Source organism: Miscanthus floridulus, chromosome 4 (genome assembly GCF_019320115.1).
Source record: "Miscanthus floridulus cultivar M001 chromosome 4, ASM1932011v1, whole genome shotgun sequence".
Lineage (NCBI taxonomy): Eukaryota > Viridiplantae > Streptophyta > Magnoliopsida > Poales > Poaceae > Miscanthus > Miscanthus floridulus.
Window position 1 is genome coordinate 76,381,969 of NC_089583.1, and position 24,368 is coordinate 76,406,336.

Sequence of the window (24,368 nt, forward strand, 5' to 3'; positions counted from 1 at the left end):
CCGACGACGACGCGCGGTCGGGATCCATCGGGCCGATGTATTCCCACATCGGCCGCGTTCTTTCTGCCAATGGAATGACCCAACGGTGGAAGAAGGTGTGGAAAACCCACAACCCATCGAGGCCATGCTGAACAAGCTTCTGAAGCTCCACCTCGATAACCTCCAGCTTGTTCTGCTGACTGGCGGGGCCCCACGACCAGCTTTCCCTCCTCTTGGGCCTTCTTCCGGTGAACGACGGGAATGGCGCTTTCGCTGGGTTCCTAATGTAGAACCACTTGCCATGCCACCCCCGATTGGAGTCATAGGGGAAGTACGCAGGGTAGGGGGTCGACGACTTTGGCTTCTTCTACAAGGCAAAACCCCCAACCAACGTGATTCTAGGTGGTTTCCCCTCGGATAGCGCTCGCTCACTGAAAATCACTAGAAGAGGTCCACGTGCGCCTCCATCCCAAGGAAGGCCTCATAGACGGTGATGAACCAGCTATGTGCATCACCCTAGTTAGGTTGAGGTGTTGCAGCTCCTGGCCCCACTCATTGAGGAGCCCACGCAAGAACTAGTGCACGGGATACCCAAGCCCACGCTTGTGGAAAGCGAGGAAGGAGATGACCTCATCGGCCCAGGGTTGTGGAACAACTTGTCCCAGCGCAGGAGCCCTCTAATGTGCCACCTACTTCGACAGGAGCACCCCTTCTCGGCAAAGGCGGTCAGCACCTCCTCATCCATGTTGGATGGCCTCCAGTTTGACATCACACCTTAGATTCATGAACAGATCTATAAGGAATGGGAGGAAAACCCTCTCCCTTCCCCCTATTTAATATGGGGAGGCGTGCGGTGGGACGCATCCTAGCTGATGGGACGCGCCCTGCCCAACGAAATGTCACCTGGTTAATGGGACATGGCCTAGGCAGGGCCCACCACTACCACAACCTGGGCGTAGGAAACAAGGCACAACCACACGTAAATGGCCCTCCTCCTTCCCAGATAGGGTTTGAAAGGGCCCACCAGTGGGATCTCCGGAGGCGACACTAACGGGTCACCCAAGTTGATCGGATGGCTCGAGCGGTTGCTGAGACATAGGTAAGGAGCAGTGGGATGCCCCATGCAGGCTATGCCGACTCTATCATGAACGACAGGCTAGGATTCCATTCGGACATATCCGATAAAGATCTCCCTGAACCCGTCACTCGAGCCATCAAGGTAACTCTTCCAAAACACCTTTCCTATTTTCAAGCACATGATCATTCATTCATCCATTCTCATGCATGCATCTATACATTCATCCCATACATCCAAGCATTGCATATGTAGTTATTACATCACAACACTTTGTGTTGCGTCACGAAGCGGTAGTCACCTCATTCGACATGAGCGACGACCGACCGGGGTTCGAAGGCCGGCCCGCGAAGGGCTCGAGGCAGCCTCGCATCAAACAGAGCTAGGGGAGAAAATGCAAATGAGCCCTAGCGGCCCTCGCCCAATCTGCTCAGGAGCAGACAGGGTCATCTCGACCTTCTTGTTCGATCCTAACCTCGAGCCATGCCCACAGAATCTCTATCAAGGGGAGGCCAGTGTGCCACCTAAGTCGATCTCTGGAATGGCTCGGGCATCTGTCGGGAGGCGGGTTTAGGAGAAGTGGAATACCACATGAGGGCTATGACGACCCCGTTACGATCGACGGACCTAGATTCCACTCGGACGTACCTGTTAGTGAGCTCACCGAGCGCGTCACTCGAGCCGTCGAAGCAAGCGACGTTAGCTCAACCCCTCCAGATGTGAAAACCACGGATGGGGTAACGCACGAAACTAGACCGACCCCTCAGCCGTGCCCGACGCCTGGGTCCACGCTCTGTCGCTACCGACCCCTTGGCCACGCCCAACGCCTAGGTCCACGCTCCATCACGCTCGACCCCTCGGCCGCGCCCGATGCCTGGGTCCACTCTCCGTCATGCCCGACCCCTCGATGGGCCCGCTTCACAGCAAAATCTTGGCCTAGCAGACGGCGTAGCGACAACGCGCGCCTCATAGGATAGCCCAGTTACCTAACGACCGGCTAGGAGAATGATCCGGTCTCCCACCGAAAGGCCTGGCCAAGGAGGGGACATAGTCCGACTCCGATCCCTTTTTTTGACCGAGGATACGCCGGACCTCCACTCCTGATTCTTCCCCGACCGACACGGTCGGAGCCGACTGGGAACGACCGACCGGGGATGCCCGCTCGGTGAGGGCCCAAGGATCAGGAGGAGCGGATAAGGTAAGGCGCTCAGGTCAACCGCAATATCGAGGACCGTACCCTGATACCCAGCACAACTACAGGACAGTGTCACCAGGCTATGCCAGATGGATACTATGCAACCTTCCAGGCGTGTTAGAAACCAAACAGTATTGTGGGCGCCGACATTTGCCTTACAGTATTGTAGGCGCCGACATTTACCATACCAAGCGAACACGGTAAAACCTACTAGACGCGTCTGGGCATGAACAGTATTGTGGGCGTCGACAAACGACTCATACCCGATGGCGTGAGCAACAAGACTAGGTAGCACACGTACACTCTCTCTTTCTCTCTAACTTTTAAGGCCATCCCCTTCACCTATAAAAGAGGATGCGCACTCTCCCAACAGGGACGGTCGTTCAGACTCTCTCTAGCTGGCTCTAGACAATCTGAGCATTCGAACAGCTCTATAGCTCTATAACTCTAAAGCTACATAGAAAATACGCTCCAATACTTAGCGTACGTTAGAGCTCCCATCACTATCGGCCCTTCGGTCCGACCGGACCTTTAACACCCCCTTCTTATTCCCACTCGTTTGTAACCCCACAGCAAACTTTGAGCACCTGGGCTTAGGAATAAAGTCACCGACCGACCGAAACTGGACGTAGGGCACGTTGCCTGAACCAGTATAAATCCTGTGTCATTGAGTGCTATGCCACATCTGATCACAACGCACGGCAAAACTACAAATATTTACTTGTTGGTCACTTTTCACACCGACAAGTACATTTTCTCGATGTTGCACTATATATTTTTGCGATGTTCCAGTATTCATGTTCGGATGTTACACTACGTAGTTTTTTCATATGTTTGTGATGTTGCACTTGAAGTGTTTTCGTTCTCTTGGGACAGGGGGCGCGGTGGGGGAACAGGGTGACGCGAGGGGCGGACGGGTTCCGTTCTATTCTCGCGACGAGGCGGGCGGGTTTGTGAAGGGAGCGTTGTTCCGTTCTATTCCCGCGGGGGGGGGGGGGGGGGGGTTGGAAAGGGAGCGGTGTTTCGTTCTATTCCCGCGGGGGGGGGGCTGAATCTTTGTCCCCCAAAATAAGCGTGCAGGGCAAGGGAGGAGATCAGGGCTGAAGGAGATTGTGCAGGGAGGAGATCGAGAGAGAAAGACCATTATCAAAGGACCGAAGGAGATTGCGCATGGAGGAGAACGAGAGAGAAAGAGTTTTGTCAAAGGATTGACATTCCACCAATTCTTAATCTAAAGTTCCAAATTCCAGACATTTGTTAAAAGAGTCACAGGGCAAAAGTTCGATAAATATACAAGATAAAAGAAAGAAGGCAGTGATTTCTTTTTTTCATTTTCGATCTATAAATTGAGTTATTAATGAATTCGCTTCATTCACCGACTCTATTTCATTTGTTGAATATATATAATATTTCTTTGCTTTGAAACAAAAATTCTATAACAAGGAATGAGACCTTGTGTTTGTATCTATTTCTCTTTTTATATACTAGTGAAATTTCATTGTATTAGGTTCTTTCTTAAATTTAAATGGAGTGGAATAGAGAAATAAAAAAAGGCCTTTCATATAAAAATTGCGCATGGAGGATATGTGAGAGAAAGAGTTTTGTCAAAGGAGTATGGTTCTACTTTGTTCGACAATTGCATTTGACGTTTTTTAGTTGTATAGATATAGATTAATGCATGTTCAAAAAAATTCTTGCGCATTGTTTTTTGCTAAAAAAATAAAAATACACACTTGACTAACTAAATCAAGAAAATAGGCCATTTATAGGTCTGGTTGTTTTATGATTTTCATAAAAAATTTTGAAGTTTACGATGTTCATGTGAGATAAAAAAAAAGTTGAAAATATTATTCATATCAGCAGCAGGCTGCATCGAACACAATTTGCAGCCAGCTGTAACGAACTCGGCCATAACCCTGAATTTGAGTTCGGGAAATTACTGATTGTCCACATGATTTGAAACCGGCCATAATCCTAAATTACAGGTTATCCACATGATTCGAATCATTAAGCAATGGCCAGGAAATTACTGGTCATTCACATGATTCGAAACCTTCAAACAATGGCCTTAAGGGTCAGGATAGTTTGGAATCTACCAGAAGCAATCAGTCCATCCAGCACCAGCAGGTCTCAAAAAGCTAAAATTACGGCGTGTTTGTATCCGGAGCTAAAATTTACGGCGTGTTTGTATCCGGGGCTAAAATTTACGGTTATCATATCGGTTGATAATAAAACAAATTATTGAAGTTCTTAATAATCTGCTAGACAAATTTATTAAACCTAATATTATTACCGTATCACCATATTATCAAATCATAAACTAATTAGACTTAAAAAATTAACCTCGTAAATTAGTCTCAATCTATAACTTTAGTTTCGTAATTAATCTATGTTTATTACTTCTGTGTCCGAACATCCGACGTAAAAGGACTAGAGTTTAAAAGGGAAACAAACACAGCCTTGGTAATTCAAATATTTTTCTTACGATTTGACAGAATCTAGAGTATATATTATATTGCTTGTTTACATGATCCGAACATGAAACTTTCCACCACAATTTCCTTTTGTATCAGATATGATTAATTTCCTTTCGTATCAGATATTACATACTACAGGCAATCCCATTTCGTATCCAATTCATATTCTGCAGGTTTTGAGCTATTTGGTAGTAGACTGTCTTATTTCAAGAAAACGTAGTAGACGATAAAGGCATGACACGAAGACAAGATCGTTGAGATTATTGAACTGATAGGATGCAACAACGATTATTGAACTGCAAAAGCCTCAGATTTAAGTTTATTTCACAGCGAAAACGCTACAAAGTATATTTAACACCATCATAGGCAATTTGCTCGAGATAACTTATCAGACCAACGAAAAACAGAACCAGAAAGAGAAAAAACAAACAAATTAATCAAATTCAAAAGAAAACAGATTGCAGATCTAAAAGTCTACCTCAGTGGTAGTGACAATTTGTAGATCGTCATGGAACAATCCGATAATACGTGCATTTGTTATGCATCATCAGCAGCCAATTACCAAGAAGAAAAAAAATAAGATCTCGGAAGAAAAGCAGAGAAACGAGATTTGGTTTCGGGGAAGCCAAAAGCATCAGAGAGATTCCCATTGAAGACTTAGTCTATCACGCCCAGAAATGGGTTCTGATGTCCCTGTCTTCGCTCGTGGCATGCTTCCTTGACTCAAGGACGTCGCCACGCATCTTCGTATCACGTCTGCCACCGACGAATGTGGCCATAGGCTCATGATGCTCCACCGAGGTCATGACAGTGCCCCTGTCTCCTTCGTCCTCAGAGGCACTTGCGTTGCTGCCCATCTCCATGGACTCCTCCGACTCGAGCTTCGCCTCCACGTCGCTCCGGCTCTCACCCCTCCGAACCCATCGGCTGATTTCCTTCTCCTTCTCGAACCTCCTCCAGGCCTTCTCAGCTCTCTTCTTCTTGGCAAGCGCCGCCTCCTTCTAGGCAGCTTGCTAAGCTACGCCCTCTGGCCCCCTCAGAAGGTGTGGCCGGGATTTGTAACCCGCGAGTCCCTATGAAACGAGCAACTCAAAATCAAAATGAAGAAGAGCAAGAGGGTATAGGTCATGGGAAAAGGGGGCATACCGGATTGGATAGCTTCATGGCATGAAGAGGTTTGGGTGTTCCTTTGAGGGAGTCTTTATCCCTCAGTTGTAGCACCCGATCGAGTTGACTCCAGACTTCATCCTTCGGCAACTCCGATGACGACGCGCGGTTGGGATCCATCGGGCCGATGTATTCCCACATCGGCCACGTTCTTTCTGCCAATGGAACGACCCAATAGCGGAAGAAGGCGTGGAAAACCCACAACCCATCGAGGCCATGCTGCACAAGCTTCTGAAGCTCCACCTCGATAACCTCCAGCTTGTTCTGCTGACCGGCGGGGCCCCACGACCAGCTTTCCCTCCTCTCGGGCCTTCTTCTGGTGAACGACGGGAATGGCGCTTTCGCTGGGTTCCTAATGTAGAACCACTCGCTGTACCACCCCCGATTGGAGTCACAGGGGAAGTACGCAGGGTAGGGGTCGACGACTTTGGCTTCTTCTACAAGGCAAAACCCCCAACCGGCGTGATTTTGTTTCCCCTCGGATAGCGCTCGCTCGCTGAAGATCCACTAGAAGAGGTCCACGTGCGGCTCCATCCTGAGGAAAGCCTCATAGACGGTGATGAACCAGCGATGTGCATCACCCCAGTTAGGTTGAGGTGCTGCAGCTCCTAGCCCCACTCGTTGAGGAGCCCATACAAGAACCAGTGCGCGAGATACCCAAGCCCACGCTTGTGGAAAGCGAGGAAGGAGATGACCTCGTCGGCCCAGGGTTGCGGAACAACTTGTCCCAGCGCAGGAGCCCTCCAATGTGCCACCTACTTCGACAGGAGCACCCCTTCTAGGCAAAGGCGGTCAGCACCTCCTCATCCACGTTGGATGGCCTCCAGTTTGACATCACACCTCGGATTCACGAATGGATCCGTAAGTTCCCCTTTGGCAAAAAGGAAGAAGGAGATGAGGCAGCAGTTGGAGAAAGGCGAAGGAATGGGAGGAAAACCCTCTCCCTTCCCCCTATTTAATATGGGGAGGCATGCGGTGGGACGCGTCCTAGCTGATGGGACGCGCCCTGCCCAACAAAATGTCGCCTGGTTAATGGGACATGGCCTGGGTAGGGCCCACCACTACCACAACCTGGGCGTAGGAAACAAGGCGCAACCACACGTAAACGGCCCTCCTCCTTCCCAGACAGGGTTTGAAAGGGCCCACCAGCGGGATCTCCATCGAGGAGACACTAACGGGTCACCCAAGTTGATCGGATGGCTTGGGCGGTTGCCAAGAGATAGGTAAGGAGTAGTGGGATGCCCCATGCGGGCTATGCCGACTCTGTCACAAACGATAGGCTAGGATTCCATTCGGACATATCCGATAAAGAGCTCCCTGAACCCGTCACTTGAGCCATCAAGGTAACTTTTCCAAAACACCTTCCCTATTTTCAGGCACATGATCATTCATTCATCCATTCTCATGCATGCATCTATACATTCATCCCAAACATCCAAGCATTGCATATGTAGTTATTACATCACAACACTTTGTGTTGCATCATGAAGCGGTAGTCGCCTCATTCGACATGAGCGACGACCGACCGGGGTTCGAAGGCCGGCCCACGAAGGGCTCGAGGCAGCCTCGCGTCAAACAGAGCCAGGGGAGAAAATGCAGATGAGCCCTAGTGGCCCTCGCCCAATCTGCTCAGGAGCAGACAGGGTCATCTCGATCTTCTTATTCGATCCTAACCTCGAGCCATGCCCACAGAATCTCTATCGAGGAGAGGCCAGTGCGCCACCTAAGTCGATCTCTGGAATGGCTCGGGCATCTGTCGAGAGGCGGGTTTAGAAGAAGTGGAATGCCATATGAGGGCTATGCCGACCCCGTTACGATCAACGGACCCAGATTCCACTCGGACGTACCTATTAGTGAGCTCACCGAGCGCGTCACTCGAGTTGTCGAAGCAAGCAACGTTAGCTCAACCCCTCCAGATGCGAAAACCACGGATGGGGTAACGCACGAAACTAGACCGACCCCTCAGCCGCGCCCGACGCCTGGGTCCACGCTCTGTCGCTACCGACCCCTCGGCCACGCCCAACGCCAAGGTCCGCGCTCCATCACGCTCGACCCCTCGGTCGTGCCTGATGCCTAGATCCAAGCTCCGTCATGCCCGACCCCTCGATGGGCCCGCTTCACAGCAAAATCTCGGCCCAGCAGATGGCGTAGCGACAATGCACGCCTCACAGGATAGCCCAGTTACCTAATGACTGGCTAGGAGAATGATCCGGTCTCCCACTGAAAGGCCTGGCCAAGGAGGGGACATAGTCTGACTCCGACCCCTTTTTCTGACCGGGGATACGCTGGACCTCCACTCCTGGTTCTTCCCCGACCGACACGGTCGGAGCCGACTGTGAACGATCGACCGGGGATGCTCGCTCGGTGAGGACCCAAGGATCAGGAGGAGCGGATAAGGTAAGACGCTCAGGTCAACCGCAATATCGAGGACCGTACCCTGATACCCAGCACACCTACAGGACAGTGTCACCAGGCTATGCCAGATGGGTATTATGCAACCTTCCAGGCATGTCAGAAACCAAACAGTATTGTGGGCGCCGACATTTACCTTACAGTATTGTAGACGCCGACATTTACCATACCAGGCGAACACGGTAAAACCTACTAGACGCGTCTGGGCATGAACAGTATTGTGGGCGTTGACAAACGACTCATACGCGATGGCGTGAGCAATAAGACTAGGTAGCACACATAAACTCTCTCTCTTTCTCTCTAACTTGTAAGGCCATCCCCTTCACCTATAAAAGAGGATGCGCACTCTCCCAACAGGGACGGTCGTTTAGACTCTCTCTAGCTGGCTCTAGACAATCTGAGCATTCGAACAGCTCTATAGCTCTAGAACTCTAAAGCTACACAGAGAATACGCTCCAATACTTAGCGTACATTAGAGCTCCCGTCACTCTCGGCCCTTCGCTCCGACCGGACCTTTAACACCCCCTTCTTATTCCCACTCGTTTGTAACCCCACAGCAAACTTCGAGCACCTGGGCTTAGGAATAAAGTCACCGACCGACCGAAACTGGACGTAGGGCACGTTGCCTGAACCAGTATAAATCTAGTGTCATTGAGTGCTAGGCCACATCGGTCACTTTTCGCACCGACAAGTACATTTTCTCGATGTTGCACTATATATTTTTGCGATGTTCCAGTATTCATGTTCCGATGTTACACCACGTAGTTTTTTCATATGTTTGTGATGTTGCACTTAAAGTGTTTTCGTTCTCTTGGGACAGGGGGCGCGGTGGGGGAACAGGGTGACGCGAGGGGCGGACAAGTTCCGTTCTATTCTCGCGACGAGGCGGGCAGGTTTGTGAAGTGAGCGTTGTTCCGTTCTATTCCCGCGGGGGGCGGGCAGGTTTGGAAAGGGAGCGGTGTTTCGTTCTATTCCCGCGGGGGGGGGGGGGGGGGGGGGGGGGGGGGCACGACGTCCGAACGCGTTTCGTGCACCGAACGTCCGAGCGCTAGGATTACCATTTGGATTTAGCTGGACGACGAGTTATGCTGTGACTCAGCTAAGTTACTCTCAGTTACTGAATCTTTGTCCCCCAAATAAGCGTGCAGGGCAAGGGAGGAGATCAGGACTGAAGGAGATTGTGCAGGGAGGAGATCGAGAGAGAAGAGTGTTATCAATGGACCGAAGGAGATTGCGCACGGAGGAGAACAAGAGAGAAAGAGTTTTGTCAAAGGATTGACTAGTATTCCACCAATTCTTAATCTAAAGTTCCAAATTCCAGACATTTGTTAAAAGAGTCCCGGGGCAAAAGTTTGATAAATATACGAGATAAAAGAAAGGAGGCATTGATTTCTTTTTTTCATTTTCGATCTATAAATTGAGTTATTAATAAATCCGCTTCATTCGCCGGACTCTATTTCATTTGCTGAATACATATAATATTTCTTTGCTTTGAAACAAAAATTCTATAACAAGGAATGAGACCTTGTGTTTGTATCTATTTCTCTTTTTATTATCAACCGATATGATAACTTCTATAATCTGCTAGACAAATTTATTAAACCTAATATTATTACTGTATCACCATATTATCAAATCATAAACTAATTAGACTTAAAAAAATAGCCTTGTAAATTAGTCTCAATAGTTTCGTAATTAATCTATATTTATTACTTCTGTGACCGAACATCCGACGTAAAAGGACTAGAGTTTAAAAGGGAAACAAACACAGCCTTGGTAATTCAAATATTTTTCTTACGAGTTCGTATCAGATATTACATACTACAGGCAATCCCATTTCGTATCCAATTCATATTCTGCAGGTTTTGAGCTATTTGGTAGTAAACTGTCTTATTTCAAAAAAACGTTTGCATGACACGAAGAAAAGATCGTCGAGATTATTGAACTGATAGGATGCAACAACGATTATTGAACTGCAAAAGCCTCAGATTTTAAGTTTATTTCACAGCGAAAACGCTACAAAGTATATTTAACACCATCATAGGCAATTTGCTCGAGATAACTTATCAAACCAACGGAAAACAGAACCAGAAAGAGAAAAAACAAACAAATTAATCAAATTCAAAAGAAAACAGATTGCAGATCTAAAAGTCTGCCTCAGTGGTAGTGACAATTTGTAGATCGTCATGGAACAATCCGATAATACGTGCATTTGTTATGCATCATCGGCAGCCAATTACCAGTAAGAAAAAACAAGATCTCGGAAGAAATACAGAGAAACGAGATTTGGTTTCGGGGAAGCCAAAAGCATCAGAGAGATTCCCATTGAAGACTTAGTCTATCACGCCCAGAAAAGGGTTCTGATGTCCCTGTCTTGTTCTCATCACCTGCTCCCATCTAATCCCAATCCAAATCGACAAGAAAAACGATCAAAACAATAACCAAAGATCCGGAGAAAAATCGGAAGAACACGCTCAAGCAACTCGGCACAGCACGGAACGGAGCCGCTACCCGCAGGCCGAATCGAATCGAACGAGGCAAACAGGAGAGCTTCGAATCGAAGGAGATAGGCTCGGCTGCTGTGGGCGGGGACGGCGATTGTTGGGGCCTCGCTCCGGCGGCCGTATATATAGCTGTCACCGAACTTCCTAGGGTTTTCGGGTATGCGCCGAGTAAGTTGTAGTTTGTGGGCTGGGCCTAGTGTGCACGAGTTGGAACGGGCCCTAGGCGCTCATTTATTTGAGCCCATTGAAGAATTTATTATCTTCTCTATTGTTATATATGAGATAAAAATAGCATTCGTGTCGTCATGTTTATATCTTCTCTATTTTAATATATGATGAGAAAAATATCTGAGCTCGGGGATAAGCAATGTCCAAAAACTACTACAGCTCAGCTCGGATCGTTGTGCTCGCGAGTTCGACAACTACCGGTTCAGAGTGAGATGGACGCCAAAATCAAAACTGTAAGAGAAAATTATCGACCAAGGGCCCTTTAGATATGGTTCTTTTTCTGCGTTTTTTTAGAAACCAATTTCTATGAAACTCTTGTACAATTCCCTGCATTTTTAAGTTTGAAGAACACAGGGTTTTTTCTGATTTTTTTTTAAAAAAAAAACAAACCGATTTTTAGTGAAACTCTTCTGCAATTTCTATAAAAATCATGTTTAAAAAAAACATAAAGTTTAAGTTTTGAAGAACGCAAGGTCAAAGCTAGCAGTGTCCGTGTCATCAATTCGGCTAAAAAATTCAAATCAGAGTCAGGCTAATAATACAGCCGGCTAGCTAAGTGTAAGGTTTTTTTTTTCAGCTTTCTCTCAGTCCACCCATATATGTCATTTTCGCTTGGCTTATAAGTCGTACTTTTTCAGCCAGCGAATAATATTTTTCTCTCATAATAAATCAGCCAATAATACTTTTAGTCATGACTTATCAGCCAAACAAACAGGACGATAGTAGTTAGCTTACACTATTAATACAAGGTTCACTTTTTCTCTCTCACAAAATTTATTGGTTCTTATGTCCAAACCGGCATCAGAGCAACTCCAACAGCTCGACTATTCTTATTTTGAAGGCTATTTTAGAATTTATATAGCAAAAAAATAGACTCCAATATATATGTTATCTGATTTTGTAAAATAGAAAATTGGCTATCCCTTAATTTTAGGTGGCCATATAAAGCCAACCATGGATGCTAGCTATCTGAAGATGAGAAATAGCAAAACTGTTGCAGACCTCTTCTTTATTGAGAAGTTTTTATTTTACAAAATGGCTAAACTATGAAATTTGGCTAGTAATTTTAGCCAAACTATTGAAGTTGCTCAAAACTTACAGCCCGTTTCTCCTCTCTCTCTCGTCCCTTCTCTCCTCCACCTCATCATTTAGCCACTTGCTCTTACTCTTGCAAGAACAGTCGAACAAGGCTCAATCATGAACAAAAGATAGCAATAGAATGATTCTAGTACAAGGAGTGGATCCCGATAGCCTATTTGAAGAGAGCAAATAATTGTCATGGTTAATGAGCCACCTTCACCCGCTAAGGCTTGGCTCACTTCGAGCTAGATTCGTTAAGCTCCTTAACAAACGCGTGCCAATGCACGCTTTCGAAAAAAAAAAAGGCTCGTTGATTCGTTAAGGCTAACGAGCTAAAACAAGGTTTGGCTTGGCTCGCCCGTCTTAAAACTCGAGCAGGGTCAGTTTCGCTCATGAACCAAGTACATACTTCAGCAGATGCAGTGAAATAGGCGTACAAGCTGATGTCAAGTGTGATATCGTAAGACCCGTCACAACCACGAATTTCTATAAACTACATCAGCCCCCAACTGTATTATGAACAGACAGTGCATAGAATCTGTCCAAAAAAATTCACAGAGAACCAGAAAAGGATTTGCTTTTTGCTTCTTGAGGCTACAGATCAATTCGTTAATGTTGAGATTCAATTGAACGAGCTAAATGACTCTCACAGAGTACTGTGCTGCTCATTTCTGTGGCTGCTGCTGCAGGTGTGGCTGCGGCTGTCTCTCAGAGTACTGTGCAAACAGCAGCAGCAAACAGGCCCAAAACTTTTGGAATCAAATTTCCGTATCTAGTGGCAGCTGGAATGTACTAACCGCACTGCAACATATCAGACGGCGATCCTCGACCTTCATTTGCTGCAGAACCGAGTCTGTGACTTTGAAACTAGCAGTCTATCCTTGGCACATACAATCAGGTGCAGGATAAGTATAGATGGATTGCGTTGCCTTTCTCTGCCGGATTTGCCCGTATCTTCCTTTGTGTCCTGCCTGTACAACCTGCTGAAACTCTGGCCACTCCATGCTCTTGTTCACAAAGATGCGGCCAAGCAATGCCATGTTTGGCCTTATGGTCTTCAAGTTCTCATAGGTTCGGTGAGCCAACTGAAACGAAAAATTGTTCTAGTGAAGACTACACATTAAAGGAATAATCTAACAAATACGGAGGCCATGAGAGGAGGTCCCGAGTCCTGGTAAAGGAGGAGGGTTGTGATAGACGTGGCGAGCCAATGTTAAATCTAGTCATTCTAATAGAGATGAAACCCGAAAGAAAACCGTTAGGGCGTAACCCTCTTAGCGACGCGCCATATCGGAACCCGGGTATGGTGTTAAATGGGCAAGGGCCGGGTCGACAACCCCTTGGTGACGTGTCGTGTCGCGATCTGGGCATGGTGTCAAATGAGCAAGGATCGGGTCGTCGCTTCCTTAGTGGCGCGCTACATCGGCGCCCAGGTGTAGTGAAAAATGAGCAAGGGTCTTCACATCTGAGTCGACAGGTGCGAAGGGTAAGAAAGCTAGTCGAACCAATTAGGATCCGTTTAGGTAGTTGGAATGTAGGGTCACTTACAGGTAAGTTAAGAGAATTAGTTGATACCGCGACTAGGAGACGTGTAAATATATTATGCGTTCAAGGGACTAAATGGAAGGGTCAGAAGGCGAAGGAGGTGAACAATACAGGTTTCAGGTACACAGAGACAGTCGTGAATAAAAATGGATTAGGAGTTTTGATTAATAAGAGCCTCAAAAATAGTGTGCTGGGAGTGAGGAGGTAGGGAGATAGGATTATCTTAGTCAAGCTTGTCATTGGTGATATGGTCTTGAACATAATTAGTGTGTATGCCCCCCAAGTAGGCCTCGACGAGAGTGCTAAGAGACAGTTCTGGGAAGACTTAGATGGCCTAATTAGAGCTGTACCTAATAGTGAGAAGTTTTATAATAGGAGATCTTAATGGGCATGTAGACACTACAAGCGCAGGTTTCGAGACAGTTTATAAAGATTTTGGGTATGGTAGCAGGAATCAGGAAGGGGAGGAAGTTCTGGACTTCGCGGTTTCTTTTGACATGAAGATAGCCAACACTTTCTTTAGAAAGAGAATCTCATCTAGTGACCTTCAGTAGCGGACAACACTCTAGCAAGATTGACTTTGTCCTCGTAAGAAGAAAGGGCAAACGAGCATGCTTGGGTTGCAATATGATACCAGGAGAGTGTGTTGTTTCTCAACATAAGCTTTTGGAGGCAGACTTTCGTTTTTAGGTGCGTGCCCGTAGGGATATACAAGCTAAGATTGAAAGAACAAAGTGGTGGAAACTGAAAGGGGAGACATCAGAGGTATTCAGAAAAATGGTTATCAAATAGGACTCTTGGAAGGAAGAAGATGACATAAACAACATATGGGAGAAGATGGCAACCAACATTCGGAAGGTGGCCTCAGAGATGTGTAGAGTAACCAAAGAAAATAGAGGCGATGCTAAAGATACTTGGTGGTGGAACGAGGAAGTCCAAAGGTCTATTAAGGAGAAGAAAGAATGTTATAAACGCTTGTACCATGACAGGAGTGTGGACAACATAGAGAAGTACAAGGTGGCAAAGAAGACTGCAAAGCGACTGTACGTGTGGCAAAGGGTAGAGCGTATGAGGATCTTTACCAACATTTGAGTACGAAGGAAGCAGAGAAGGACATTTATAGGATGGCTAGAGTTCATGAGAGAAAGACAAGAGACTTCAACCAAGTTAAGTGCATTAAGGATGAAATAGAGCATCTCTTGGTGAAGAAGGATGAGATCCGACATCGATGGCAAGAGTATATTGATAAATTGTTCAATGGTGAAAATACAGACACAACCTTCCAGTTGGATGACTCTTTTGATGACATCAATATGCGCTTTGTGCGGAGAATCTAAGAATCTAATGTCAGAGAGACGTTGAAAAGGATGAAAGAAGGTAAGACGATAGGACTGGATAGTATCCCAATCGAGGTGTGGAGATGCCTCGGGGACATAGCTATAGTATGGCTAACCAAGCTGTTCAATCATATTTTTCGATCGAACAAGATGCCTGACGAGTGCAGGGGAAGTATATTGGTACCGATCTACAAGAATAAAGGGGATATTTAAAGTTGTACTAATTACCAGGAAATTAAGTTGATGAGCCATACTATGAAGTTATGGGAGAGTTATCGAGCATCGCTTGAAAGCAATAACGCGGGTCTCTATAAACCAATTTGGTTTCGTGCCCGAAAGGTCAACCATGGAAGCTATTTTCTTAATAAGAGAAGTTATGGACGGTATAGGGAGAAGAAGGACCTACACATGGTTTTTATTGACTCAGAGAAGGCTTATGATAAAATACCAAGGAATGTTATGTGGTGGGCCTTGGACAAACATAAAGTCCCAATGAAGTACGTCGGACTCATTAAGGACATATACAACAATGTTGTGACTAGTGTTCGAACAAGTGATGGAGACACCGATGACTTCCTGATTAGGATAGGACTACATCAAGGGTCAATTTTGAGCCCTTATCTGGTTGCCTTAATGATGGATGAGGTCACAAGGGACATACAAGGGGACATCCCTTGGTGTATACTTTTCGCGGACGATGTAGTGCTAGTTGATGAAAGCCAGACATGAGTGAATTAGAAACTGGAGTTATGGCGGAAGACTTTGGAGTCCAAAGGTTTTAGACTCAGTAGAACTAAAACTGAGTATATGAGATGTGACTTCGGCACTACTACTCGGGAGGAGAAAGATATTAGTTTGGAAGGTCAAGTAGCGCCTAGGAAGGATACATTTTGATATTTAGAATCAATGCTACAGAGAAACGGGGATATTGATGAAGATGTTAGCCATAGATTCAAAGCAGGGTGGATGAAATGACGCCAAGCATCTGGTGTCCTATGTGACAAAAGGGTACCACAGAAGGTAAAAGGCAAGTTTTATAGGACGGCGATTAGACCTGCTGTGTTGTATGGTGCAGAATGTTGACATACGAAAACACGACATGTTCAACAGATAAGTGTCATGGAAATGCGTATGTTGCGTTAGATTTACGGTCATACAAGAAGAGATCGAGTTCGGATTGATGATATACGTGATAGATTAGGGGTAGCACCAATTAAAGAAAAGCTTGTCCAACACCGGTTGAGATGGTTTGGACATGTCCAACGGAGACCTCTAGAGACACCGGTGCGTAGTGAAATCATAAGCTAGAATAGTAACGTGAAGAGAGACAGAGGAAGACCGAAGTTTACTTGGGTAGAGGCAATAAAAGGAGACTTGAAAGGATGGAATATACCCAAAGACTTAGCCTTAGATAGGAGTGCTTGGAAAACAGCTATTCACGTGCCTGAACCTTGATGGCTTCTGCTGGGTTTCAACTCTAGCCTACCCCAACATGTTTGGGACTTCAAGGCTTTGTTGTTGTTGTTGTTGTACGGAGGCCATGAGAACTTACCAAAGCATTGTGCATATTTCCAGGAGATGCGGAGATGAAAATATCGCTATGCATGCTGATATAATAGTCAAGAGCTGCTAGAACAGAAGCCTTCCCTTCAACACTAGCAAGTTCATCTTCAGACGCAAGGCTCCTCTTGTCCTCCATCAATGGAAATAGTTTGCGCAAGCTTGAGATCCTGGCTTCTCCACCATATACCTGAATATGTGAGGCACGTTATGATGTTAAAACTTCCTGATTTCCCCTACAAGAATAAGTTAGAGCACAGAAGAGTCAAACCTTGTGAGAAGCAAGATAGAGTCGAGTTCTGCTGTCAAAGCCAAGGGCTACCAGTAAGAGCCCAATCTCTTCTGGGGTCAATGGGCAGCGTCCTGTGTTCCGAAGCTCCTCATCAGTTAGCTGTGAATTTAATACCCTCCCTTGCCATATAACTTGCCTGTACTTAGCAAGAGCTAGCTGTTCAGCTCTGCCACCTCCAAAGTCACAGGCAGAATGTGCAGCCATATCCTGAAAAGTATAGGTAAGTTTGCAATGTTCTGGAACAGAAATTCTTTTAAGAGCACAAAGATACACAAGCACCATCCAATACTGCAGAAGTTGTCATCTACCTTATCAAAACGGAGATGCAAAACTGCATATTTTTCAGCTTGATTTGTGTCTCCTACAACTTGATGGATGGATTTACTGGAATGACCCTGGACTGGAGACCTCAAGCGCTTCACAAGTGTCTCCCCGAGTGAGATAATGTGAGGCTGAAAGACCAGAGCTTGGAAATTAACTTTACAACGCAAGCGTTGAAGATCCGCAGGCAAATCATCAAATGCAAGGCGGTGAGAAAAGGGAGCGATTGCAGCAATCCCATAGCTGGCAGTGACACAGCAGATAGATAAGATTGCTGGTGAAAATTTATCTTCATAGAGTAACCAACTCAGAAAATCAAACAATAGTTAGACATAATGTTAATAGAAAATAGAGCTAACTCGGTAGCAGCTCACCTGGGCAAAACATGGACGACTCTCTTAGTAATTGTATTCAATATGTCAAGTGTCTATCAATATGAAAATCAGTGCAAAATCTCAACTAAGCAATCATTAAAGAGAGGGCTAGAAAGATGTCTTGTGATACAAGCGCCTTCAGAAAGCAAAACTACATGCATAACAAATTGAGACATTGCAAATTCAATCTTTCACTAACCTTTGCAGGATAGGACTGACACTCTCCAAATACCAATTTGCTGACGTGTGAAGAGGTGCAGTTTTTATTCTTGTAGCACGGATGCCTGTGCCATAGTACTCTCTTGTGCTCCAAGAAAATTCTTTTGGAAGCGCTTTGATAATGGAAACTTCATCTTTTAGGGAGTTGATAAAGTGGTCCACATCAAATATTTCTTCAAATGAGCTGCAGCAGAAAATAATGTACCAGTATAAAAATAGTTCCAGCTCAACAGGAGAACATGAAATATATAGTTTCAAACTCCAGAGGCACCTTGAATCCTTCCAAACAGGGTTTACTTCAAAATGTGGGACCACAAGAGTAGCATTAAGAATCTTTGCAACTGCAACGGCATCACATATCTACAGAATAGGAAAAAAAAGAGTTGGCTAATCTAAAGCCTGGATTAAGCAAGCTATCTCATGTCCTAAAATCATACTATCAGTAATTAGAAGAGAATACCCCCATTCTTTGCTGGTTCAATCCACCATCAAGAAATACTTGGATGTATCCACTTGGTTCCAGAGGTAATGCTATCATTAAAATAAAGGGTGCTCAATTAACTAATTTCTTCAACAGGAAGAGGAATTATGTTTCATCATCATGGAATAGAAGTAAATTACCGTGAGAAATTGAGGGCTTTAAGCATGGTTTCCACCCCTGATATGGCAAGGGTGACCATAGCTCTCTCTTTTGTTCATCTGTCTGCAACAGAACATATGTTAAAATATCATCAACCATAACAATGGTAGTTTTCATCTGACAAGGATGTACTCACAATTGCCCATTGCAAAGCCTCATTTAAAAGAGAAGGATGCACTAGCTTAGGGGCATTCCACTCCTGCAAAATATCGGAAACAAAACATTGACACGTGCAAAATTCCAAAATTATATATAACATTTTACAGAATAATTCACCAGAAACATACTTCTACTGTAATCTCATAAGTTGAGCTCACACATTGTGCGCACAATGGTATCAACTTGTTATCAAAACAAGTACTCCAGTACACACTTCATCCAGTATACCACGAAAAGAAAACAAAGATCCTTGAGGACATATACAACCAGAATGGTATATCCTTCAAAAGAATCAGTTCTTTAGATAGCACTGTAGCTTTATAGTTCAGTTAATTTCCATGAAGGTCTTAGTTTTGCACTTTCTCTGAAATGGCATATAACCGATTAAAGACAACTAAAATTTTGGTGAGTTTTGCCACGCCATTTCTCCACAAGTACAACCACATCAATCCCCCTAAAATGATCCAGCAATTGCGCACTACGAACAAAGGGCAAGGGTTCACTAAGGCACCGCAAATTAGCAAGAGAAACCGCACGAAGCAACTAAACAAGCTGACGATATGACACTACGCCTGCTCAAATCGAATGACGCAACAGCGGGAAGGGGAAAGGGGGCTCACCGAGAAGAGAGAAGGGAAGGCGTGGCCAAGCGGGGAGAACATCCCGGGGAATAGGGCAGGCAGAAACACCACGACCGCGGCGGCAAAGACCGCCGGGCCCCTCGCCGGAGACGGCGAAGGCGACGCCCTCCGCATCTCCCTGCTTCGGTGGGGAAGACGAGTAGAAGAAAGGGAAAGCCCAAAAGCGTGGACTGAGCTGAGTTTTCTACGAGAAGGATTTCGGCTTCACGGGGCTAATTCGGCCCATTTTGAGTGTGAGCCCAGTTTCCCTTTATGGAATATTTTTTTATTTTTATTTTTTGTTTTTCAAAAATATACTCATGCCGTCATTTTAAGCGGTGAAGTAAAACTTTAATAAAACCATAACATTTACGTATGTGTTCGTGTGACAATTATTATTGCAAAATACTGGCTCCGTTTGCTTCGCTGAAAAAACAAGCCGAAACACCGTTTCAGCTGATTTGTTGTGAGAAAGAAAACATTGTTCTAAATGAAAAAACAAGCTGAAAAGTATAGATTATAAGACAAGCGAACAAGCTGACTATTTTTTTTAGATGCCTTTTGTTGATGCTCATGCCCCGGCTGCAGCCACCATTCGCCCTCATCATACGAGGGTGGTAGGAAATCGCTTTTGCTAGGATATGTGGCATATGCGACTAACAACAACCACGTCATAAGAGAGAAGAAGAATATACCTAGCGTGTTTGGATCACATTATAAAAAATAGTCCGAAGTTCTGGGTGTCAAATAGGAGAGCTAAACATGTACTTCTAAGAGCTAATTGGTGGCTTGTCCAAAAAAAAGTGCTAATTGGTGGTTAGAGTTTATTAGAAAAAAAATCATGATTAGTCCATGTTTAACCTACTATCACACAATGGACTAATTTTTAGTCAAGCATCCAAACATGCCCTATATCTTGTATAAGGCATTGTCTTTGTTAGCCTTTATCTCCAATGCTACTAGCCTACAGCTTCGAGACTTGTGGGCAATCTTCATATTCATGTAACCTTCCGTGTCTTCCGGCATGAACATGTATAAGGGAAAATCTTGCATTTGTGGATGTGTTCTTGCTTCATGTCACAACATTGAACTTCCCTAGTGTAACACCCTTGGTGTTACACTATAAATCATTTACTAAAACATGTCATGAGCATTATATTTATGTGTTAATGCATGTAATAAAGAGTGTATATCAATTTTCATAACTCAAAACAATCAACAAAAATGCGAAATAAAAGTTAATTCCATAGTCATGTTATATTAGTTAGGGTTTAAAACCAATTTTTATTAAGCAAAAATGCTATAGAACATGTACGTGTCACTTGAATAAAGTTTGAAGTACAAACTTTGTAGATGACAATGAAATATCTGCGGTCGAAAAATGATATTAATAGCTAAGATTTCCAATAGCTTAGAAATGCAATTTGAAAGAGAGTTTAACTCAGAACTTAGAAAATTTCTTGAACTTTGGAAATGATAGACATTGCTTTGTTCATCAATTTTTTTTAGAAAAATTTAGTTAAGAAGAAGAGTAGTGACATGGTCTGTTTTGGTAGCCTAATGTACCCTCTTAAATATGGTGAAGGTGGTTTTGGTGTTTAATTGTTTTGGACACTTTTAAAAAGCGTGCATGGCACGTCCTCGGTCGGTTTCCTCGTGTAGGCGCGGTCATCGCGCCCCTGAGCCACGACGTCAGCGCGCCGACCGCCCACGCGCGCGCCTGGCCGCGCTCTGCTGGCCGCTGTGGCCGACAGCCCTAGCGCGTGGCTGCCCCACCTCACTGCCATGCTACTACCCCGTCGCTAGCTTCCAGCCATGTGCCATTACGTCATCGTTGTCCTTCCCCGTCCCGCGCTGCGCTGCCGTCATGTCCGCCTCTGCTGCCTTGCGTCGCGACGCTGCTGATGTCGTCGTGTCGCTCATGTACGCGTGTTGCATCGCGTTGCCCCTCCCTGGCCCGGTTGGGTGCCGTCCGCACGTGGCCGTGCGCGCCGCCGTCACTTTGCCATTTTTGGCACTGTAGCCGCGCGGGCCACGTTGGTCGGGCGCATGGGCCTTCCGGTCCCGCCACTCGCGTCCCGCCAAGGCATGGATGAGTCGAACCCACTGCCGCGCCCGTCTCTCCCTCCCTCTGTTTCCGCCATCGTCATGTCACGTCGCGGCGAAGCCAGAGAGCGAGCACCTCTCATCAATTCCTCGTGCTCGCGTCTCTGCCTTCACGCCCCCTCTCCATCCGACCCCACTCCGCCTTGACTTGCGCCATGCCAAGCTCCAATTTTGGAATCTCATCACCGCCTAAGTCATGGCCAGTCTCCACCACTTTACCCCGCGCCAATTCCTTTGCACCGTTAGCTTGCCTTGGCTTCCTCTTCGTCGTGCGCACGCTAGTCACAACTTTTATGCTGCCTCCTCACCGCTGACGTGGTCGTGCCTTAGCGGTTCGTCGTTCACCTCACCACGCGCACGTGGCCAGCCTCGCTCGGGTCGTCTTCGGCCGAGCCGGCTTCTTGGTAAGGTCACCGGTGAGTTGTTGTTGCTCACCCACTGCTCTACTGCCTTGATTGTTGCTACGGCTCACCTGAACGTCATCACCATTGCCGCAGGGTGTCCGCTATCGTGGAGAGGTCCTTCTACGGCGTCCTAGCTCGCGTAACCGCCGCTCATTGTCTCATGTCGAACCCTAGGTGAGCATCGGCCTCGTAGCTAGGTCAGCGGGGGTCCCGTGTGGCCGACGTAGGCGCCTGTGCCACTGCTCGTCACGCCGGAGCGCACGGGGATAGTCGAGGGCCTCACCGTTGTAAAGAGGAGAAAGGTCCGAGGGTTCTTTTACATAAGTGTTGTCTCTAGGAATAGTAACATGGACTACATGTTGTTTTGCTCATAGTCCAGAGGCGTTTTTGCTTATGTGCCAGCATGTGCAGGCCTCCTTGCCGCGGGCCGCTTCCGCACGTGGGCCACGCCTTGCCTGTGGGCCGTCGCGCACGTTGCGGCGCATGGGTCGAAATCGGTTTAGATTTTTCGTGAAAAATAGAAATAACTTTTCAATTGTAATTCTGAGCTAAAATTTGGTAAATCATATAAAATCGTGTAGATGTCCAAAAATTATGAAACTAATTTTATTAGGTTCCTAAAATTGTGCTCTATCTGTTAGTATATTTAGTTCATATATATATGTGTTGATATCAGTGGCTATTAAATTATTTGTGGGTGTTTAGTATTATTTAGATTAGTATTTGTAGGAATTTTTGTGGCAAATTGATAATAGCTTTGACCATGAAATTTTTACAGTAGATTCATTGTATTATCGTGTGCTCACTATAATTTTTATAGCCTTATAATAGGTTAAGAAATATGGTAGCTAAGTACTCCTTGTTGTAGTATATAAGAAATCGTTAATAAGAGTAAGAATATATTTTAGTTGCTAAGTAGCACTGAGAGGTGAAACCCTGTGGGTTTGATGGGAATGATGATTAGCTCGGTATCTTAGTCATTAGAGCTAGCTTAGTGGCTTAGTAGATGTATTCTTATTTTTAGAACTGTTGTTGCTTTAATAGTGAGCGTTGCATCATCATTGCATGCATGTAGAAAACGAGTTAGTGGAATTCGTGATCGAGGGCGAGCAGGAGTACGAAGAGGTGATTGAAGAGTATGAGAAGGAGGTCCTCATGTAAGAGGTCTTGGAGCCGCCACGGACTAACTGAGCTGACACCCCGTCTGCCTAAGGCAAGCCCCGGTGCATAACCCTTATTTTGATTAAGCACTAAATATATACATATCTGTGTTGTGCATTTACGTTACAGGCATTCTATGAAAACCACCTGTATAAATATATCTGTCCTATGAAGTTCTACTAGCATAGGTCGAGTAGCTGCTATGCTTAGGCTATCGGTAGCGTGAGTAACCTGCCGTTACTCACAATAGGTGATTATTATTATTATCACTTATGATAAAATGGTGAAAGGAAATAGAGACTGGGTAAGGATATGGTATGGGTATTGGTGGGTGTAAGAGGTTGTGTACCGCGACCAATAAGGCATAGCTTGGTTACACTGTTTTCCCTATCCGTGTCGGTTAAGGACCGACCGTTGTATTGGATTCTAGTCAGTTCACAGACTTATTATCCTGAGCACACACTTATTTATGGGAGTAGGAAAGGCTCGTTGCTCTCTTGCCATGGGTTCTGGCTCTTTCTGGACCAACTGATTAGAGACGGGGATGGTGGAGGTCTAAGCACCACACTGAGTTTGGGACTAGGTGTGGAGGCTTGGAGTCCAAGTTTGGACGGAGACCTAGACCCCTTGATAGGAGAGTGGTGGGTTGGTCCTGCTTGTGTTTGGTGTACAAGAAGGGCGTGTATTTTGGGGTACCTAGCTGGACACATTGATTCATGAATCGTCGGGCAATCTGATACGACTTGTCTACAATCTAGCACTGTAATAAGAACTGGAAGATGAAAGATAGTGAAATAGATCTATTTGCTCAACTCTTGCTTAAAAGTAGAATAGCTGCTTACTTAGAATGGTTAGATAATGAACTAATCATGACTGCTAATAAGAAACATACATAAGGATCCACTACTAGTATTGTTTTCCGCAAAAAGAAAACCCAGCAACACATAAAGCTTATCATATCCTTTGGAGTCAGAAAATTATTTTCACTAGTCGTGTAAGTCTTGCAAGTACATCGTGTACTCAGGGTTTATTTACCCCTATTACAGGTGCAGCTTGAAGAGTAGCTATTGTGTGGAGGATTCTTCTAGTGGGCATAGACGAATCCTTGTATTCTACCGTTAGATGTTTTTTGTAATTCCGTTGTTTAAATTTCGCACCCTGAACTTGGTATTGTAATAGTGTATTTCTAAGAACTCTAGTTGTATGAAATGGACTAAGTATTGTAAACTCGTTCTCATTATTGGATCCTAGAGAAAAAACGTGGATTATTCGAGCTCTCCCTTGGGATGTGCTCGACAGAATCCATCCGATGTAGCTTGCTTTCGGGGTGCTTAGTGTCTGGTGGAAGACGAGCGCCTCCAAAGGTGTGCTATTTTGGGTGGTTCTGCCACACCTAGTTGTTATGCATTGACATTGGCCAAGGGGCAACTCCAATGTGTGCATGCTAAGGAGGTGTAAAGATGACAGAAAAATAAGTGGGTGTTTGGATACAGGTGACTAAACTTTAGTCCAT

The 24,368-nt window shown here is 45.5% G+C and overlaps 1 protein-coding gene and 6 non-coding genes across 8 annotated transcripts; all 7 read right to left on the reverse strand.

Moving 5' to 3' along the window:
* Positions 1-5,025: 5,025 nt before the first annotated feature.
* Positions 5,026-5,099, reverse strand: LOC136553125 (small nucleolar RNA Z267). Its single transcript, XR_010783032.1, has one exon. It is a non-coding gene; the product is annotated as a small nucleolar RNA Z267 (small nucleolar RNA).
* Positions 5,100-5,201: 102 nt separating this feature from the next.
* LOC136553137 (small nucleolar RNA snoR122) lies at positions 5,202-5,279 on the reverse strand. The gene has a single exon (XR_010783043.1). It is a non-coding gene; the product is annotated as a small nucleolar RNA snoR122 (small nucleolar RNA).
* Positions 5,280-5,354: 75 nt separating this feature from the next.
* On the reverse strand, positions 5,355-5,443 carry LOC136553127 (small nucleolar RNA R44/J54/Z268 family). The gene has a single exon (XR_010783034.1). It is a non-coding gene; the product is annotated as a small nucleolar RNA R44/J54/Z268 family (small nucleolar RNA).
* A 4,838-nt stretch (positions 5,444-10,281) lies between these two features.
* Positions 10,282-10,356, reverse strand: LOC136553124 (small nucleolar RNA Z267). Its single transcript, XR_010783031.1, has one exon. It is a non-coding gene; the product is annotated as a small nucleolar RNA Z267 (small nucleolar RNA).
* Positions 10,357-10,458: 102 nt separating this feature from the next.
* On the reverse strand, positions 10,459-10,536 carry LOC136553136 (small nucleolar RNA snoR122). The gene has a single exon (XR_010783042.1). It is a non-coding gene; the product is annotated as a small nucleolar RNA snoR122 (small nucleolar RNA).
* A 73-nt stretch (positions 10,537-10,609) lies between these two features.
* On the reverse strand, positions 10,610-10,699 carry LOC136553126 (small nucleolar RNA R44/J54/Z268 family). Its single transcript, XR_010783033.1, has one exon. It is a non-coding gene; the product is annotated as a small nucleolar RNA R44/J54/Z268 family (small nucleolar RNA).
* A 1,802-nt stretch (positions 10,700-12,501) lies between these two features.
* Positions 12,502-19,367, reverse strand: LOC136549834 (O-fucosyltransferase 39-like). 2 transcript variants are annotated; one of them, XM_066541256.1, is made up of 10 exons: positions 19,185-19,367; positions 18,542-18,604; positions 18,387-18,468; positions 18,226-18,296; positions 18,037-18,125; positions 17,746-17,949; positions 17,160-17,415; positions 16,831-17,058; positions 16,552-16,749; positions 12,502-13,202 (listed from the first exon to the last, which is right to left on the reverse strand). In XM_066541256.1, the coding sequence occupies exons 1-10, from the start codon at positions 19,317-19,319 to the stop codon at positions 12,993-12,995; spliced, it is 1,536 nt and encodes a 511-aa protein (XP_066397353.1). In that variant the 5' UTR covers positions 19,320-19,367; the 3' UTR covers positions 12,502-12,992. The 2 variants fall into 2 exon arrangements, with proteins under 2 accessions (XP_066397353.1, XP_066397355.1); XM_066541258.1 differs by having other exon boundaries at positions 18,387-18,464; positions 19,185-19,240.
* Positions 19,368-24,368: the final 5,001 nt, after the last annotated feature.